The sequence below is a fragment of the Euleptes europaea genome, chromosome 21 (genome assembly GCF_029931775.1).
Source record: "Euleptes europaea isolate rEulEur1 chromosome 21, rEulEur1.hap1, whole genome shotgun sequence".
Classification (NCBI taxonomy): Eukaryota; Metazoa; Chordata; class Lepidosauria; order Squamata; family Sphaerodactylidae; genus Euleptes; species Euleptes europaea.
Window position 1 is genome coordinate 11,235,876 of NC_079332.1, and position 19,310 is coordinate 11,255,185.

The 19,310-nt window shown below is 47.8% G+C and overlaps 1 protein-coding gene across 1 annotated transcript in view; it reads left to right on the forward strand.

The window, feature by feature from the left end:
• The window catches only part of LMTK2 (lemur tyrosine kinase 2), a gene marked incomplete at its 5' end in the record, with an annotated part of 38,963 nt that extends 20,255 nt beyond the window's left edge, over positions 1–18,708 (forward strand). The window contains 8 exons of the mRNA XM_056866336.1: positions 4,209–4,342; positions 5,481–5,565; positions 6,497–6,618; positions 8,432–8,581; positions 9,182–12,023; positions 15,393–15,528; positions 16,726–16,972; positions 18,684–18,708. Coding sequence (XP_056722314.1) covers positions 4,209–4,342; positions 5,481–5,565; positions 6,497–6,618; positions 8,432–8,581; positions 9,182–12,023; positions 15,393–15,528; positions 16,726–16,972; positions 18,684–18,708 — 3,741 coding nt within the window. The remainder of the gene's footprint in view (positions 1–4,208; positions 4,343–5,480; positions 5,566–6,496; positions 6,619–8,431; positions 8,582–9,181; positions 12,024–15,392; positions 15,529–16,725; positions 16,973–18,683) is intronic.
• Positions 18,709–19,310: the final 602 nt, after the last annotated feature.

The window sequence follows — 19,310 nt, forward strand, 5'->3', positions numbered from 1 at the left end:
GACTGGTCTTCGGCGGGGGCCTTCTCCGGTTCGGTCTGAACCTGGCGAGGAGGGGTTGGACGGCCCGAGCGAGAGGGGCATTGCGACGCAAAGTGCCCTTTTCCCCCGCAGGTCAGGCAGACACCGGTCTCGAAGCGTTTGCGGCGTTCCGCGGCCGAGGGGCCCCCGCTCCCTCCCGGTCGGAAGTCCCGGCCACGGTCACTCCGGGGTCTCGGGTCCCGTCCGATGCGCTGCTTGGACAACGTTAGGAGTTGCTTACGGTTCTCAATGTCCGCAGCGTGGCGGACCCAGCCTTCCACGTCCGGGGGGTTCCCTTGCATGAAGGCCCAATGTTGGAGGTCCGGGTTGAGACCCTCCCTGAAGCACTGTACCAGAGTGGCCTCACTCCAGTCCAGGATTCGGCTGGCCAGGGACTGGAACTCGCTCGCATACTGCGCCACCGACTTGGTCCCTTGGCGCAGTTGCATCAGGGAGGCCTTAGCCCGCTCTCCCAGAGTCGGGTCCTCGAAACGGTTTCGGAGTGCAACCATAAACTCGTCAAGGCTCCGCAGCACGGGTGAGCGGAGCTCGTACTGCAACACCATCCAAGCGGCCGCCTCTCCTTGCAGTAAAGACGCCACGTACTGCACCCGGGACTCCTCGGAGGTAAAGGTCCGGCCTTGTTCCCGCATAAAAATGTCCACTTGGACCAAGAAAAAGGTTAATTGGTCTCCTGAACCGTCATACGTGACTTTCAGGTCCCGACGGGTCGGGAGGCTAGGAGGTGCGGGAGGAGCTGCCGGTACCCCTTCCGGGGGAGTACCGGTGGGTGGTTGCACTTTAAGCGCATCTAAGGCCGCGGCCATCTCACCCATCACGCGCTGCATGGTCTCAATCTGGTCCTGCATAGCTTGGCGGTCCTCCTGCCACAGCCTCCGTTCCTCGTCCATCACGACTTCCCTGCGTGCAGGGTCCCCCTCGAGTCCTGTACTGGGGAAGGCCAACCGGCGACCCTTTGCCGCAGTCCGGGAGAGAGACCAACCCTTGGGAGAGTCCAGCCAGTTGTTGAGGAAGTCCCGGGGACGTCCGTCCCGGCCTTGGTCGGGGACAGGAGCCCTAGGTGCCTTCGGCTTGGCGCCCTCCTCCTTGGGGTCCGGTTTCTCCGGCACCTCAGGTTTCTCTGGTACATCGGGGTTAGGGGTGGTGTCCTCGTCTGCTGACATTCTGTCCCAAAAGGTACAGCTGCAGTCCGAGAGGCAAGGACTTGCAACTTAATGTGAGAGATCCCCTCTCTCTGAGTTTACTTCTCCAAATCAAATGTTCAGACGTTGATACAGAAACAAAGGATTTATTGAAGACATCAGGAGATGAGACAGGCACAGGTAGAAAGTTGCAAGTGAGACGCTTATCGGGGTTACAGAATATATTGACTCCAGGGCACTGGGGCACTGGGGTTCACACTTATTGTTATGGGAAGTTACAAGCTTGGCATAATACAAAACATCAAACGAGTCCCAGGAAGTCTGCTGGAGCTATCACACTTCCAAGGCCGCATCGGCCTGAGGGAGTACTGACAGGAAGAACAGCGGGGGGGAGATACTTGGGGCAATCAGGTCAGGCGCCTGGGACCAGAAAGTGTGAACTGCTTTTATGAGTTCACAGATAACAAAGCAGGTGAAGGAAAGCAGAGACACAGAGACCCTCACACTTAGTTCAGACTCTGTGCCTCATAGTGCAAGTCCTGGAGGTTTTACAAAGAATGTGAAATATATAAACGTGGCAACGGGCAGTGTTTCCTGTATGCTGTTTTCCCTGAGTGCCTACAGGTTGTCCCTTCCCAGCTTCTTAGGTGCACGTGCCACTTGGGCCGCTTTCTTAGTCTCCTGTGGTCTCTCTGTTACTTAGACTGCATTACTTACTGGCTCCTCCCTTAATCTCCTTCATCCCGTCCTCTTCTGTATGGTTTGGACCCGAACGAGTATCTACCAGCTGTAAAAACTTGTTCAAGCAGGTCCTAAAGATCACCCCTTAAGTCAGGGTTGTCAAACGTGAGGCCCGCAGGCTGGATCTGGCCCCTCGAGAGCTTTTATCCGGCCTGCGAGCTGGCTGTAGCAGCCACCCCCCCACCACACACGCGTTCTCAATCTGGGCTGGCGAGGCATGGCCTGGTCTGACCAAGTGAAATTTTATGTCACATCCAGCCCTTGTAACAATTGAGCATGACACCCTTTCCTTAAATCCAATGGAGCTGTAAGTAACTTTGGTTTGGGACCTCTCCTAAAGGAAGGCTTGATTCTGCTGGGGTGGCTGTGACAGCAGTTGTGTATCCCTTCCCCCCCCCAAAAAAAAAGAATTACGGCAGAGGGAGTATTTATATCATTGCCCAGTCAAGCTTATTACATGCCCCTTTCCATCAGGGTTTTTACTTTAAAAAAAAAAAACTTTTCTATTCTGAAAGGCGGGGTAGCCCAAATTACTTTTTATGCGAGCTGTTGTGTCACACACTGGTTTTAAGTAACAGGTAAAAGGCATCCAGAAAAAGTTTCCTTTTTAAAAAAAACAACAACTTAAGTGCATGATTAGCAATCCCTGATGATTTTAGTTTGCACAAACTGGGGCGTTTTACCCAGCAAATGAAAAGACAGTTCAGTTTCTGGCTGAACAGCAAGTAGCTTTTGGCTTCGTAGTCTGCTGCCCCCTAGAGCCGTCAAGGTGGTTCTGTTCAGTGAGCTACACTCGCTCTTCTGTTATGAACGGCAGGTTCGTAGACACGCACATGAGCCGTTGCATGTCAACACCCATAAGATCGCTCTCATGCCACTTCAGACAAGATGCTTTGCAGTGGGGGCGCCAGCAGAAAGTGCAGAATAGTCCAGCCGGGAGCCACTGTTTCTGAGCTAGGTGTGCAAGTTGAAATTGACAGTTGTCAATTGGGGTCCCTTTGCTCCATTGATGCATCACGCTAGAGAGCCAGCGTGGTGTAGTGGTTCAGAGCGGTGGTTTGGAGCGATGGACTCTAATCTGGAAAACCGGGTTTGATTCCCCTACTCCTCCACATGAGCAGCGGACGCTCATCTGGTGAACTGGGGTGGTTTCCTCACTCCTCCACACGAAGCCAGCTGGGTGACCTTGGGCTAGTAGCAGCTCTCTTAGAGCCCTCTCAGCCCCACCTACCTCACAGGGTGTCTGTTGTAGGGAAGGGAAGGCGATTGTAAGCCGGTTTGATTCTCCCTTAAGTGGTAGAGAAAGTCGGCATATAAAAACCAACTTCTTCTTGTTGTTGTAGCTTCAGACTGCCCTGTAAAGGGTGATGGGCTCTTGATGCAAGAATAAATTGCAGTAGAGCCCGCTGTAGATCATGGATCCATTTGATCCCTAATGCAGCAGAGTTGTGTTACAGAAAGCCGGGTGTGACATCTGCTTGAAACGAGCCCTTATTGACAGGATGGGACAATACTGTGGGTATTGCTGAAGCTGGAAATGGAGGGGCCCGGGTTCAAGTCTGTAGTCCCTTTTCTGCCCGAGGAAAGGAATCGTGTGCGATTGCTGCCACAGTTCTTCTTTCTCCATGTTAGCTTGAATCACCTCTGGTTCTCTTGACCTCCATTCCAGCACCTTTCAGTCCTTTCTTTCTCTGAAGAACAAGAAGAAGAGTTGGTCTTTATATGCCGACTTTCTCTACCACTCAAGGAAGAATCAAACCAGCTTACAATCACCTTCTCTTCCCCTCCCCACAACAGACACCCTGTGAGGTCGGTGGGGCTGAGAGAGTGTGACCAGCCCAAGGTCACCCAGCTGGCTTCATGTATAGGAGTGGGGAAACAAATCCAGTTCACCAGATTAGCCTCCTCTACTCATGTGGAGGAGTGGGGAATCAAACCCGGTTCTCCAGATCAGAGTCCACCACTCCAAACCACCGCTCTTAACTACCACACTAGGCCTACCTATCTAACTCAAATCTGCGTGTGAATTGGCATGCCTGTCTTAAGTGATAAACGGCCTTAAAAGGACTATAGTGTGTACCTCAGGTGCCTTGTCTAAGGAACCCTACAGAGACTTGAAATCTGATGACAGGGCTCTCTAAGCACAAGCTTTATTTATAACTTCTCTGAATAACCTTGCTGACTGAAGAGAACTTAACTGTGTCTGGTTGCTGCTTCATTAAATACCTGTCGGGTGCTACTAGAGTGAGAAGCCACTGACGAGTGTTTTGTGACTTGTTTTTACAGGGCGACCTTAAGACGTACTTTTGCAACGAGCAAGAGAGCATTAAAGGAGAGTCCCACATCATGCTGCTGCAGAGGATGGCATGTGAGATCGCCGCCGGGCTCTCTGCTATGCATAAGCAAAATTTTCTGCACGGGTATGGCTCCCCCATATATATGGAATATGACAGTCGAACGGCCCATGTTCTTTCAAAAGCCTCTCGATAAAAGCTCAGAAAGCAAAATTCGGGAGACCGTGAGCTCTAAGACATATTGCAGCCCAGCCCCTTTCTCTCCCCCCTTCCCTGGTTTTGCCAGAGAAGGTGCTGATGGCTGTTTGCTGTGGCTTTGCTCAGACTTTGATTCAAACATGGGTTTTGGAGTCCACAACTGGAGGCTTGAACCATAGAAAGGCTGTCTCGCAGTGACGCCTAACCTCCCTCGCTGCTGTTTAATTGCCTTCCGTTCCGAGTTCATTGTTTATTCAAAAACAGAGGATTGCTGGAGTTGGTGATATGACTTATTCTAATTTTTCCTTTCCCTAGATTTCACAGCCACTGGCTATCCATCAGCCACCTCACACTTTAAAAAAGGGAAATGAAATTTAATTTTTTTTCTTGACACTGTAAAGAGAAAAGTTGCCCCATCTCTCACGCAATTGACCGATCTATTGGACAGCAGATAACGCGGTATCCCCTTCTCAGAAAGTGTCTTTAGCTGTTTTATCCAGGGAATGATGTGTTTATTTCATGCAATGTTATTTTGTGGACATGCTAAAACAGTGTGGGCTAGGGAGTCCATTTGATCCGGACAAAAGGACATTTTTGTTCTTCCGCAATAATTTTATTGTATCGCCCTTGTGTATTTTAATTTTGGTTATTGACAGTCCGCCTTTCTCGCTAAGACTCGATCTGCAGGCTGCCCTGACCTGGATGGCCTGGGTTAGCCTGATCTCATCAGATCTCGGGAGATAAGTAGGGTCGGCCCCGGCTAGTATTTGGAAGGGAGACCTCCAGGGAATACCAGGATCGTGACACGGAGGCGGACAATGGCAAACAACCTCTGCACGCCTCTTGCCTTGAAAACCCTGCGGGGGTCACCATAAGTCAGCTGTGAAGAGTGCTTTAGTGCCCTGCAGTTTTCAAGTCTAGTGTGACGCTGAGTAAGCCAGAAAGAACTAGGTTAGCAGTGGTATTGATTTTTTTTTTTTTTTTGCTCCATCACCTGAGCTTGTTATTGAGCTTTCCTTTGTTCTCACTGCATTGCTTTCGGATTTTTTTCTCCCTCCCCTCCCAGTGACTTAGCCTTGCGGAACTGCTTCCTTACATCTGATTTAAATGTCAAAGTTGGAGATTACGGAATAGGATTCAGTAGGTACAAGGTAAGTCCGCGCATTTAAAGACCGTTAAGAGATTCAGACCCGAGTTTAGTGGCGTCCGTTTTAATTGGCTGGAATCTAGCCAGTATACGAGCGTTGTGTGACCTTGCAGGGTGTTGATGGTACATAATTAGATTTTCTGGTGTCTGTCATAGCTTGAGTTTTTGGGAAGTGGGTATTGCCGACTTCCAGATTTATTTATCATGCTGGGTTGCTGGTGATTCTCTTTGTCTCTTAATGCATTCTTCTATCTCTTGTGGATACAACTTCTGATCCACAGATTTGCATGCCTCAGAACTCAGAATTGTGTAATCTTGGGTTTAGGAACTGAAGTTAGGCAGAAAGACTTGCATTCGTGGGAGCCCTCTCTCTACTGGCTGATCTTCTGCGTTCTCCCTCCCACCATTTCTCCATTCGAATCCTTTGCAGTTTGCTCTTCCCGTGATCGTGGAGCAAAATAACCCAAATAAACATTTGGGTGTTGGTTGACAGGGAATGACGAGAGTTTTAGAGCGTGGAGAAACGTTCACTTTGTGTTTGAGAAATTATGTTTCTTACAGCTGGAAATAGCCAGAGTGTTCGCTTTCATGGGATTTGGTTGACAAAAGTTAACAAAGGAAGTAAAAACAAAGCAAAATGGGGCTGTTTTGATCAGTCACCTCTGCAAAATTAAAAAAAATGTTTTTAAAAACGTCTTCCATGAAAAACGTCTTTGTTTCTTCCCGGGTGTAACAGGAAGCAGCATGTCTTGGTTTCCCTGGGGGGTTCTCCCTTCCAGGTATTGAGCCAGACGGTGTAGCTGCATCAAAGTCGCTCTGTCACGGGCTGCAGGGCAGGTTGAGGAGGCTGGGCGAGGAAGTAAAATAGACGGGTGACTTGAATCTCTTGTGTTTGGTATTCTCTCTTATTTTGGCTTCTTCTTTCTTTGGCTCAGGAGGATTATATCGAAACGGACGAAAAGAAGCTCGTGCCTCTTCGGTGGACTGCACCAGAGCTGGTGACGAACTTTCAAGACAGGCTGTTAACTGCTGAGCAAACCAAGTACAGTAACGTCTGGTATGAAGATGAGCTGTGATAGGCCAAAGCTTTTATTCTGTTAAAAAATAATTGATATCTAGATTTATTTGTTTGCTTTGTTTATAGCCTGCCTTTGTCTCCAGTGCGGGCCCAAAGTTGCTTTCATTGTTTTCCTCTCCTCCATTTTATTCTCACAACAACCTTGTGAGGTGGGTTACGGAGGAAAGGGTGTGCCTGACCCAAAGGCCACCCAGCAGGTTTCTGTGGCAGAGTGGGGATTCGAACCTGGATCTCCCAGATCCTAGCCTGACACTTTAACTGCTGCACCACTCTCAGGGTTCATTTAATTGGCTGGTGGTTTCATTTAAAGGGCAACATGCCGAGTAGACTGTTAGTACACAAAGAATTGTGTTTTTTTGCCACTCTTTTCAAGGATCCATTCATTCTATATGATTCTGTGAACTTAGGCAGATCATGAGAGGGAGAGCAGGATGAGTCAATGCTCGGCTCTCGTGGCCCTTTCTTACATGCCCAGGGTAATGCCGATCGGCACTTTGGGGTCACAAAGGAATTTTCCTCCAGGCCAGATTGGCCAGGGCTCCTGGAGGGCTTTTACCTTCCTCTGGGCATAGAGCAGGGGTCACTGGGAGAGTGGAGAGGGAGGTAGTTGTGAATTTCCTGCATTGTGCAGCGGGGGTAGGACCAGATGACCCTTGATGTCCCTTCTGGCTCTCTGTTTCTGAGTTTCTACTGAATTTGTTTAAAAACAAGGTTGGGACTTGCAGTTTAGGAGAACTGAGATATATTTAGTAGGAGGGGGGGTTGCATCAAATAAGTAGCAACCGGTCTCGGTCCATTTCATGACTGGAGATGTTGTGATCTGTAGTTCTGGAGCTGGAAAGAAGCAGGGGCTAACTTTTAAAAAAGGGCAGGCCCCCTCACTTGCACTTACCGCTGTACGCTTCCTGCCAGACTGATTGTACGGCCCACACTTGCCCTGCGCTTGCTGCTTCCCATGATACAGCTGTGCGGTGGGGGCGGACACTTGAGGTGCCTGTTCGTGATGCAATTCCTGTACAGGCCTTGCTGGTGAGTGGGTATTTAAAAAAAAAAGAATTGAAGGATGAAATTCTAGAATTCTTGTAGTATCAAGAATGCAATCTTGGGCTGTATCAACAGAAGTATAGTGTCCAGATCACGCAAAGTGATGGTATCGCTTTACTCTGCTCTGGTTAGACCTCACCTACTGTGTTCAGTTTTGGGCAACACAATTTAAGAAAGATATAGGCAAGCTGCAACGTGTCCAGAGGAGGGCAACAAAGATGGTGAAGGGTCTGGAGACCAAGTCCTATGAGGAAAGGTTGAAGGAGCTGTGTATGTTTAAGTACTTGAAGGGCTGACATATAGAGGATGGGGTCGAGTTGTTTTCTGTTGCCCCAGAAGGTCGGGCCAGAACCAACGGGTTGAAATTAAATCAAAAGTGTGTCCGTCTAGACATTAGGAAGAATTTTCTAACAGAGCGGTTCCTCAGTGGAACAGGCTTCCTCGGGAGGTGGTAGGTTCTCCTTCCCTGGAGGTTTTTAAGCAGAGGCTAGATGGTCAACTGTCAGCCATGCTGATTCTATGACTGTAGGCAGATCATGAGAGGGAGGGCATCTTGGCCATCTTCTGGGCATGGAGTAGGGGTCACTGGGGGTGTGGGGGGGAGGTAGTTATGAATTTCCTGCATTGTGCAGGGGTTGGACTAGATGACCCTGGTGGTCCCTTCCAACTCTATGATTCTATGATCAAGTTCTGTATCGGGGTTTGCCCGTTCCAGTCGGCCTTCTTGTTCAAGGTGTCTTTTTTCCAGGTCCCTGGGTGTCACGCTGTGGGAGCTGTTCAGCGGCGGCGCAAAGCCTTACTCACTTTTATCCGATGAGGAGGTTTTGCTGCAAGTCATAAAAGAGAAACGGACGAAGCTTCCAGAACCAGGTCTTGAACAGCCCTATTGCGATAGATGGTAAGACTTTTATTTACTTATTTGCACTATTCATAGTCCGCCTTTCTCACAGGGACTCGAGGCGGATTACACATAGCGAGTCGGTACAATCAACAAAATGGGACATTCAGTAAGCTTTTGGTGAAACTTTTGTGTCTAGCCTGATTGGAAAATTATTTTTTCTTAAACTCTCACAGTGCTCACTTTTGCAGGAGCCTTTAAAATAACGCTGTAAAGTTGGACAATGTTTGTTGGTCATTGGTAGGTGGAGGGGCTGGGGCAGAGTGTCTTGCCCAAGACCATCCAGTGAGTTTCTGGCCATGTGCAAACTAACCACAGCCATGCCAGTGCAGTGTTAAATATTACTTGTGATGAAAAGTTTGCAGAAATTCAAGTGGTCAAGGGTAAACCAACTTGGTAAACATGCTAACTAAAGAGGCCCACTTGTGATTGAAACTTTGTAGAAATTCAACTGGTCAAGCGCAAACCAGCTTGAAAAACTCGCTAACTAAAGAGGCCCACTTGATAGGAAACGGATGGGGGATCTCAAATAGCTTGTGATGAGGGCAACATTATCGCTGCCTAAGTAGTATTGAAAATTGTCTTTGTCGCCCCTTGTAGGTATGAAGTTTTGCAGTTCTGCTGGCTGCCAGCGGACAAGAGAGCAACCGCCGAGGAGGTCCACAAGCTTCTGACGTATCTCCGAATGCAAAGCCAAAGAGATTCGGTGATCGATCCTGACCAGTGGAACATTCTGAAGCCCGACACTTCCAACAGAGACTCGTCAGTGAACTCCTTTCCGATTCTGGACCCCTACACAGGTGGCAGGCTTGGTCGAGAAATGGAAGAAGTCCTCACCGTCACTGAGACCAGCCGAGGGCTCAGCTTTGAATACATATGGGAAGCCTCCAGGCACGATCATTTTGAATGCGGCCAATTGACTCCTGACGAAGGGATGGCATACACAAATATCTTCTTCCCGGTAGAAGTTTTTGAGAACGGTCTTTCGCAGCAAGGGCCTGGAGCTCAGGACGAAAGCGGTCCGGAAACGTTGTCTCAAGTGCCTGGGGAACTTCCCGTGTTCAACGCCCACAAACCCTCTGTCGGCAGTGATTATTACATCCAACTGGAAGAGAAGAGCACGAACAGCAGCGCGAGTTTCGATAACCAGAATGTCATGGCGACAACTGAAGTGGACAGCCTAGAAGTCCCAAAAGACAAAAATTCCCACTTTGTGGTTCTTGGGGACTTTGATACTTCTGAGTCTGCTACAGATGGGGACTTTTTCTCTTACAGCACCAGCTCCACGGAAGGAGACGTGAATGCTAACAAGCAGGATAGCCCTTTCCAAAATGTATTGGCTGATATCTCCAGAGCAGAGCAGTTGACCGATGAAAGGAATCGGTTTGACTTAACTGATCTGAATGATATTCATGTGGAGCTTGAAGCAGTTTCCTGTTCGGATCGAGAGGAATCGGCAGTAGCCGATCAGCGCAAAAAGGGAAGCCCTGTGCACCTTTCGGAAAGCAAAATTGTCAGCTCGCAGGAAAATGCCATGCAGAAATCTGTCAGCTGCCCTCTGACTTCAGAAGAGCTGTGTGACAACTTCCTTTTTCTTCAAGAGAAGAACTTATTAAAGGGGGCGTTGAATAACCCAGGCAACACAAATTTGCTGCAGATTCCACACAGGAACTCTCTGGAGGCCGAGCTTAAAATGGCTGGACATATTCCAACCCATAAAGATGAACATTTGATACAAATGACCACTGATCAAAGCACGGTTGTTGTGCTCCCATCCCTTGTGGACAGCCAGGTGCCTCGCAGCTCACCTGTGATCGAGCAGGTAGCTCCCCTACGGAAAGCTGGGGAAGACAGTTCCAACATAGGAGCTGAGGATAACTTGGCCAGCAGTATTGATGACTCCTATCTCAGAATGGATCAGGTCTCTGAACCCATCTCTGTCGAAACGCTGTCCATGAATGCCAAAAATCAACCAGGTGGGACTAGCCCCAGTGAAAGCATTGTATTTAGTGCTCAAGAACAAGAGAGGCAGAAAAAATCCCAAGAGCTTGATTGCAGTCAAAGGTGCTGGGGGGAGTTGATCCATGACTCGGGGAGCAGGGAAGCGGGATTAGAACCTGACGACGGTGGTCATTCGGACCAAAGCAGCGAAAATTCAGCTCAGGTTCAGAAGCATAACGCAGAAGTTACTCTCGCGTCCATCCTCCCTTCAGACCGGCTGAGCAAAGACAGCCTGCTAGAAGACAGTGTGTCAACCACCACACAGAGCATGGGGCAGTCTTTAGATACACCAGACTCCTTGGATTCAGTAGATGTTAATGAAGTCTTAGAGTCTCTAGTGAGTCAGAGTCCCCAGAAAATTTTGCCACCTGATAAACCTGCTGACAGTGGCTACGAAACCGAAAATTTGGAGTCTCCCGAATGGACTTCCCACCTCGTTGACACTGACTCCAACGAAGATATGAATCTGTCTGTTGTTGATGATAGTGGTCTTTCGAATGGGAGGCCAGTGATTATCGTGTCTTCAGATGTTGAGGCAGATACAGCAAGAATCATGGATTGCTTTGACAAAACTGCCACAGCTTCTTCGGGTGGGCTTCAGAATTCCTACAGGGATTCTGCTTATTTTTCCGATAATGATTCCGAGCTAGACAAGAAATCTGAAGAGGTTATAAACACATCTGAGGAACGAGAAGCACTAGCCGAGGATAGTGCTCGCATCGAATACTTAGAAATGAAAAAGAGCGCCAGTGCAGAGAATCAGCCGAACTGCAGTCAAGTCACTGATGACCACTTCACGAATAACTCGAATTTGCGGCTGGGGTTAGATGAGAAGCTAGAACTCCATGAGAAAGATGTAGCAATATGTCCCCCTGAAGACGGTAGTACGACTTCACTTCGAGGTGTGGTGAGCCTAGATCCTAGCGATGAAGAGGAAGTCAGACTGCATGAGGATTCCCCCAGAGACGTCTCTTGTGCAGGAACAAACACAGCAGATTTTGACCCTGCTCAGGAGCTGCAGCTGGCACCTGACTTATCGAGCCCTGCTGAAGCCTTCGGAAGGTCTCCGTTGTGCCATCTAGATGGCCACAAGCTCAAAGAGCCAGATGTGGAAGGGAAATACCTGGGTAAGCTTGATGCGTGTGGGATTCTCGACCGGTCGTTGGACGGAGACGATGCAGATGAAGAAGATGAAAACAGTGACGATTCGGAGGATGACATGAGGACTTTCAATTTGCACAGTCTCAGCTCCGAGAGCGACGAGGAAATTGTGCATCAAGTGCCGATGATCCTTACCGACAGGGATGATGGAAAACATCTGAAGAGCTTGCTGAAATGCCCAAGACCTTTTGGTCAGAGCATTCCTTCTGAAAACTCCCTTAAAAATGAAAGGAAAGCAGTCACGTTCTTCGACGATGTCACCGTCTATCTTTTTGATCAGGTATCTCGGGTTTATTTCTGAGTTTGACTCTCAGAAGTCCAGGTTTGGGACAGATTAATGATAAAATCATCACAAAGCTTGGGTTTGACTTGTGGCTAGTCAAGGGGAAGAGGGAGTGAAGAAATGGTTACTAAGCCTGTTGTCTTAAGTCTTTAACGACCGGTTGAGGTTCCAGAGGGACTGGTCCGTATAAGTGCATAATCAGGGCAGAAAAACGTGATACTACATGAATAAGGCGTGTTAAAAACCACTGAAATAAGCATTCAGAGTGTTGATGTAGATCAGTGGTTCCCAAAGTGGGCAGTACCACCCCCTGGGGGGCGGTGGGGTTACCTAGCGGAGCACTAAGAGGCAAGAGGGCAGCAGGGGGATGCTAGAGGTGAGCCCCTTCAACTGTGGTGTTCACTTATTTACAATAGATCAAGCTATGGCACCATGCTGGCAAATTTGCTGGAAACTATCAGAATTTTTTTCCAGACTTTGAAGAGCTGGTACCACTGGATCAAATTCATCAGTTTGGTTGAATAAATTTCAACTAAAAAGTTTTAATTTGATTTTGAATAGATGTGCAATTAATTGTTACTGTTTTTGAAATTTTTATTGCTATTATCTTCTTTAGTGCGTCATGCAAACCCCTATTTTGAATAATGCTTTTTGTAGGATAAGGTAGGGGGAGCTGGGGCTGAGTTTGTGGAACCAAGCGGGCGGCACCCCGAAAAGTTTGGGAACCACTGATGTAGATCCTTGTGATTGTTTTTTCTTTTTCTTTTTGAAGGGTTGATGCAACATTTAGGCTTTATAAAATCAGAGGTCCGTATCATGTGCCTGTGGTTTAGGATTAAAGTATAGGCCTCTGTGATTGGAGCTCCTTCTATAATTTGGCTCTAAAAAGCAGGTGCTGGGGCAGGGTGCGGAGTGGCAGGTGTATGGGGCAGGGTCAGCGCCCTTCGCTTTCCTGTTCTGTTTCCTGGATCAAGAACTCCTCTCTCCCCCACCCACCCCTTTCTGAGCTGTTTGAGCCTTAGGGGGAAAAGAGGCTTGTTTTCTGGGGTGTCTTTGATCAGGGGAAAAGCAGGTGGTGAAAGGGTTAACACCCCCCTCTTTCCCAGTACTGGGGCTCTCTGATCCCCACCCCACTGTTATACTATAGGGCCACCAGGCCCCCACCCAAGCCACTGGTGGTGGTGGTGGTGGGGCTTACTAACAACAGGCGGAGGTCTAGGCCAGTATCGCCAGTGATGTCACTTCTGCCGTGCACCAGAAGTGAAGTAATTGTATCGCCGATGACGTGAGGTACTCTGGTATGTGGGCAAAAACTCTGTGGTACAAAAGGCATCTACCACAGAGTTTTTGCCCAAATACCAGAGCATCCCGTATCGCCGAGATGACATCACTTCTGGTGCACATCCGAAGTGGTATTGCCATGTCGCCGTCAACATTGCTGCAACACCAGCCTAGGTTTCCCCCCATTGCTGGTAGGTGCCCCTTGGCGGTTGCCAGGAGGGGCCAGGCAACCCTATAGTAAACACACAGACCATGGCTGCTTTCTAGGGCCAGTTGGAGGTTGGGAGTTCCTAATTCCTATGCCACGTGGAGCATTGCCCTTCATGGGAGGGATAGCCATTCGGTTGACCTCTTCAAATCAGTTGTAGCTTTGCCACTTTGGGGGTAACGGTTGTGATCTGTGAACAAAGCGCCGTCACCCTTCAGCAAAACGGCACAGCTTGGCACAGCTTGGTATAAATAGGTATTAAAACTCTGCTGCTAACTGTGCCAAGTAAGGAACAAGTTGAGCACAAAATCATACTGGGCTCAAAACAGTAATTTCCAGGTTTAAATTACTAAACACACTGGGGTGTGCGTGTGAGTCTTTCCGTTAGTGCGGCACACGTACATACACTCTGAATATAGTTGACCTATTTTATGAGCGCCAAGGTTGTGTGTCTTGTTCTTACTTCTGTAATAAGATAGCCACAAGGTGCCTTTTATACCATGTGGGAAGAGAGACCAGCACTACAAATTTAGGATTTTCTGAAAAGACCTAGGAATGAACTGTGAGAAAGTTGCAAAACAATGAAGAATATCTGGAATATTCTGGGTGTCGTCTGAAAGAATAGAACCAGCACAGTGGGCAAATTAGGGGTCTGCAATAGGAAGAAGGGAATCCATGGAAATCCCCTCCCCTTAAGAAGATTTATGTCCTTATGCCTTAATACTTGCATGCTGGGACACAACAGCACTGGTCTTATTTGTATGCATTTAGTGAGCATAAAAACAACTTCAGGAAGAGAATCCGAAAGAAAATCCTGGTTTCTATGCATTGCTTTCCAAAACCTGGAATATTCTTGAAATGCTCACATTTAGCTACTAGTGTAGAATTATCAGTTGGTCAAATGCTGTGAGTTTCTGGAAGCACGCTTTGCTCTTGTTTTGTCGTTGTTTTTTTCTCTTTCTTTACATTTGATTGACATTTATATGTATCAGCTGGTTTACTTGTCAGGCTTAGTTTTTAATAAAGAAGGGAAAAGATGAAGCATGCAGTGAAGAGGATGATAGAGACAGGCTCAGCTAGCTGTAAAAAAGGCAGATCTCTGACCTGGATGATCCGGGCTAGCCCAATACCATCAGATCTTGGAAGCTAAGCAGGGTTGACCCTGGTTAGTATTTGGATGGGAGACCACCGAGGAAGTCCAGGGTTGCTCCGCAGAGGCAGACAATGGCAAACCATCTCTGAACGTCCCATCGAAGGGTCACCATGCATCAGCTGCGACTGGATGGCACTTTCCACCCCCACCCCACAGAAAAGGCAGAATAGCCCACTCTTCAGGGGGTCAAGAGAAGCAAAAGTGGGAGTGGGTGTGTAATATGGATCAATTGCTTGTTTATATTTAATCCCCTGACTTCAGAATGTAAAACTTGAGAGACTGATTAACAACAACCCAAATACTAAGTTACAATAAGGAGGAAGGCATGGCTGGGGTGTTGACTAAGGGCTGGTAGTTTCGATGCACGAGGCAGCGGCACAGAGGTGTAAAAGTTACAAATGGCACGATCGTTACAGAGATTATGCAGAGGTGCTCTGGATTGGTGCAAGAGGTAGAAAATGGGGGACTTTGCCCTGACCACAATCTGCTTCTGGTTTTAAGGGGAAGGTGCCTAAAATACACAGGTTTGGTGTCAGCTGGTGTGTTTCACTGAAACTGTGACAAAGGCAGTTCTCCCACAAGCGCTGAGCTTGTGCCCCGTTTGACAAGAAGGGCTGAGGAGCATGAAATCTATGATCAGATTCCCCCAAAGCATAAGCTATGAGGGCCATCCCGTGTCCCCAGTAACAGATGTGACAATTGGTGTCTCTTCTGGGTTTTCAAGGAAACACCAACCAAAGAACTTGGGAACCGGGCTGCCGAATCCAACCACTCAGGTCCCAGCGATTCTCCTGCGCCACCTTCGGGTCTCGGTTACTTGAATAAATTTACTAATTCGGAAAGCTCGACTGACGAAGAAGGTACTTCTGCAAAATGATGCTTGTTTGTTTTTTTTTAACGTTTAGCAGAAAGGTGTTCACAGAGAGGGGCTTCTTGTGTGTGTTCTCACTCCAGGCACAAAGAACAGGTGTGGCCTGCAGTGTCTTCTTCCCTCCTTCAGGCTTTGCAGGAAATAAAATTTGCTTTTCAGTGTAAACATTGACTTTTAAGCTAAAAGTAGCTTGATGCTTAAGCAAGAAGGTGCAGCCCACGACAACCTGTGTGAACGCAGAGTTTTGCTCTTTAAAAATAAAGATAAATAAATACATTTGTACACTGCCTTTCTGCCCAGTTAGGGCCCTCGAAGTGGCAAACAATGAAAAAAACATTAAAACCAGCTTTTCAAAACGATACACAAGGGACACGGTGTAGCTGATAGAATGTCGGACTAGGATGCCGGGAGACCCAAATGTGAATCCCCACTTTTCCCATGGGTGAGCTTGGGCCCATCACAAACTCTCAGCATACCTCCCAGGATTGTTGTGAGAGAATTGGAGAAGTGGAAAACAATGTTCTGCTAAGCCCCAACTGGGGAGGAGAGCGGGATATAAAGAAATAAATGCCTAAGTAGGACAAAGGAGAGAAGTCTTTACCCACTGGCAGAAGGCAGTGCTCGAGGGGGATAGAGCCAGTCTCCTTGAAGAAGGAATTCCATAGTTTGAAGCATGTCTGTTGTGACACACGTTTGGAAACCTTCAGGCATTCTCTGCTTAGTTGGGGAGAAAGTCTGAAAAATATGGGGGGGGGGGGCGGCTGCAGGATACAGGCCAACTCAAGATATCTTCACGTTGGACACAATTGGTTTCTTCTGGTACAGAAGCAAGTTCTCTACTTTGGTACAAACAGCTTTTAGACCTGTTCCCTGCCCAACTGTTCCCAGTCACTTCTTTCTCTGGCCAACGTGGCTAACAAAAGCATTCCAAAATCTGCTTTCAACAAAGGCAAACTACAGAAGTTTAGCATGTTGAGTTGTATATAGTCGCCAGGTTGTATCTCTTACATTTTGTGCACACAACACTAGGGCCATTCCTGCTAGCCGCGCCTGCTGCTTTTGCCTGTGATTCTGACCGTAAAGCAGAGATGGTCGTCCCTTCTGAAAATCATTGGGGGTCTGTTCCTTGAAGGTTGCGGCTTTTCCGTTTCTTCATCTTGCTCAGATATTCATGTCTGTGTTTTAGGTGGAGGCTTTGAATGGGACGACGACTTCTCTTCTCCAGAGCCCTCTTTCATCTCCAAGGCAGCAAACACTCTCATTAATCCCAAGCCTTCTCTTCAGACTTCAAAGTACTTTTCCCCACCGCCTCGAAGCCTCGAACAAGACTGGTCGCGTTCGTTACCTTACTCGAGGTTCTCCATCTCGCCGGCAAACATCGCCAGCTTTTCTCTCACTCACCTTACAGATTCCGATATCGAACAGGGAGGCAAGTATTTTTGTTCTTTGAGCAGTAGCTTGTCCCTTGCCCCAGGATTGCAGGAAATTTTTACAATTACGTACAGGTAAAGAGGGAAGTATTACCCTGAGTTCAACTTGGGGCTGTTGCCAAATGTTTAAGTGGTGGCGTGGATGAAGCTCAACTGTTGGAGCTTCCGTGGTCCAATTTGGTTATCTCTTTCTCTGTCTGTCTGTCTGTCTCTCTCTCTCTCTCTTTCTTATGGGTTTCCTTGAATTTCCCCTCTCCGTTCAGCTCACATCTACCCAATGTATTTCAGTGCACTGCTTCTTCCTGACAGAGGTGGGCCAATCAAGGTTGGGGTGTGTGTGTGTGTGTGCGATAGAATTAAGGTACTGCTAAGGACTACAGAGTGGGAACCAGGCAGGTCTTTGCTTCCTGGTGTCTCTCTGCCGGAAACACCAAAGAGCTGCTGTTGTTCCGAGGAGGCCGTGTTGAGCCTAGACGGATCAACGGTCTTCCTCGTGACACCGATCTTGGCGTTTTGTAATCTTCTGAGCTGCCCCTGTTTGTCGGAAAGAATTCCCAAAGCCTGCGTGCCAAGGAAGCAAGTTCATCAGCAGCCTTTTTTTTTTTTTTTAATGATAGAACATGGATCTGTTTTGAGCGCCTGCAGCAGCCGTGATCCTTGGTGTGTGGGTACAGGCGTTCATTTTGGGATGTTGTTTGCACTTGTATTAGAAGTGCTGATTAGATAATATTCTTTGCTTGGTTTTTATGAAGAAAGGCCAGTGTTTCAGATAAGGCATCGCTTTCTCCGTGTCCTGAACAGTGACATTGAAGTGTGCGATTTGGACAGTTGTGCCTGGGAGATTTCCAGGTGTGTCCCTTGGAGGAGGGTGTGTGTGTTTCGTCATAGGAGACTTGTTATTGTGCTTTAAAAACATCAGGGTCTTTTTTGAGGGAGGGAAAAATAAGTCCAAGAGTCCAACCCTTCGGGAACCTGTTATAGCACAATCTACCTTGGCTGCATGTAGGCATCATGAGATGGTTTGTTAAATAAACCATGGATTTTCAGCAAGCTGGCCCAGTTACACTCTTCTAGTCCCCTTGGCTTCAGTGGACTTGCTGGGGCAGAACTGTGTTTAGGATTGCACTGGAAGTAAGAAATCCTGGTCTGCATTCAGCAGGGAGAATCATGGAATCATAGAGTTGGAAGGGACCACCAGGGTCATCTAGTCCAACCCCCTGCACAATGCAGGAAATTTACAACTACCCCACACCAGTGTTTTAAATGATAGAATTAGTGTTTTAAATGATAGAATTAGAATCTTCTCAATACCACTGGGATGAGGTAACTGCAGGGCCTCCGTGCTGCTCAACAAACCAGGGTTTGGGAATTCAGACGTGGCAGCAAACGCCTATCGCTAACAAGCCCTAATTCAAGATTCTGATTTGACCCCGGCTTGTTGGATCATCTGCTGCCAGATGTCGCAACTGACACTGGGATTTGGTCACACCATGGTTTACTTTGATGTCTGAATGCAGCTATAGAGGGTAAATGGGAGTTGTCGTCCCCCAAGGAGCAACCCTTTCTTTTCCTCATTTCTATGGAACTTGCACAGAAAACCTTCCTGAGAAGTAGGCCCAAAGAAAAAAAAACTTTAGTCTTGGGGGCTCCTTCAGGAGGTAAAACGTCCAAGCGGTTTACATGTCTGACTGTTTTGTTCCTTTTCCACAGGAAGTAGCGAAGATGGCGAGAGAGACTAGACAGCCGCATGCCCGCACTCATGCCTGCGAGGACATCTAGGGGGACGGGCAGCAGCCCGATAGCTGACTTTAAAAATGCGGGCATCCAAAAATGAATCGGGGTCCGCCAGGCGCTCGGTGGCCAAACTTCGGCAAACGCTGAAGGCGGGTCAGGACCTGAACTTTCGAAGTTGTATGGTATTCTTGTCATGTATTGTTTTCGACACTGGTGCATTTTGCATTTCCTTAAAAAAAAAATACTCTGTGCTGACCCCTGACCCCAGTCCACTCCCAGTACTTGAAGTATTCTACATGGGAAAAAAAATTTGTAATGAATTCTGTAAAATGGTTTATGTTCTGGTTTATATATAGGATTGTATCATACCCTTTTATATCCATGTATTATCTGTATGAATGTGTAAAATTGTACATAGTTCGGCAGCAGGTGGCTGCTGTCACCCAAAATGTGTGACTGACCGTCGTTGTATAGCAAGCCATATTTCTGAGAATCCACCCATGACTTCACTACAGATTCCCTACCGGCAGTCCTTCGCAGATCCTTCTGTATTGTACAAAGCCATTCGTTTTGCTTCTTGGTTGCTTCGGCCCGTTGAACCAGCTCT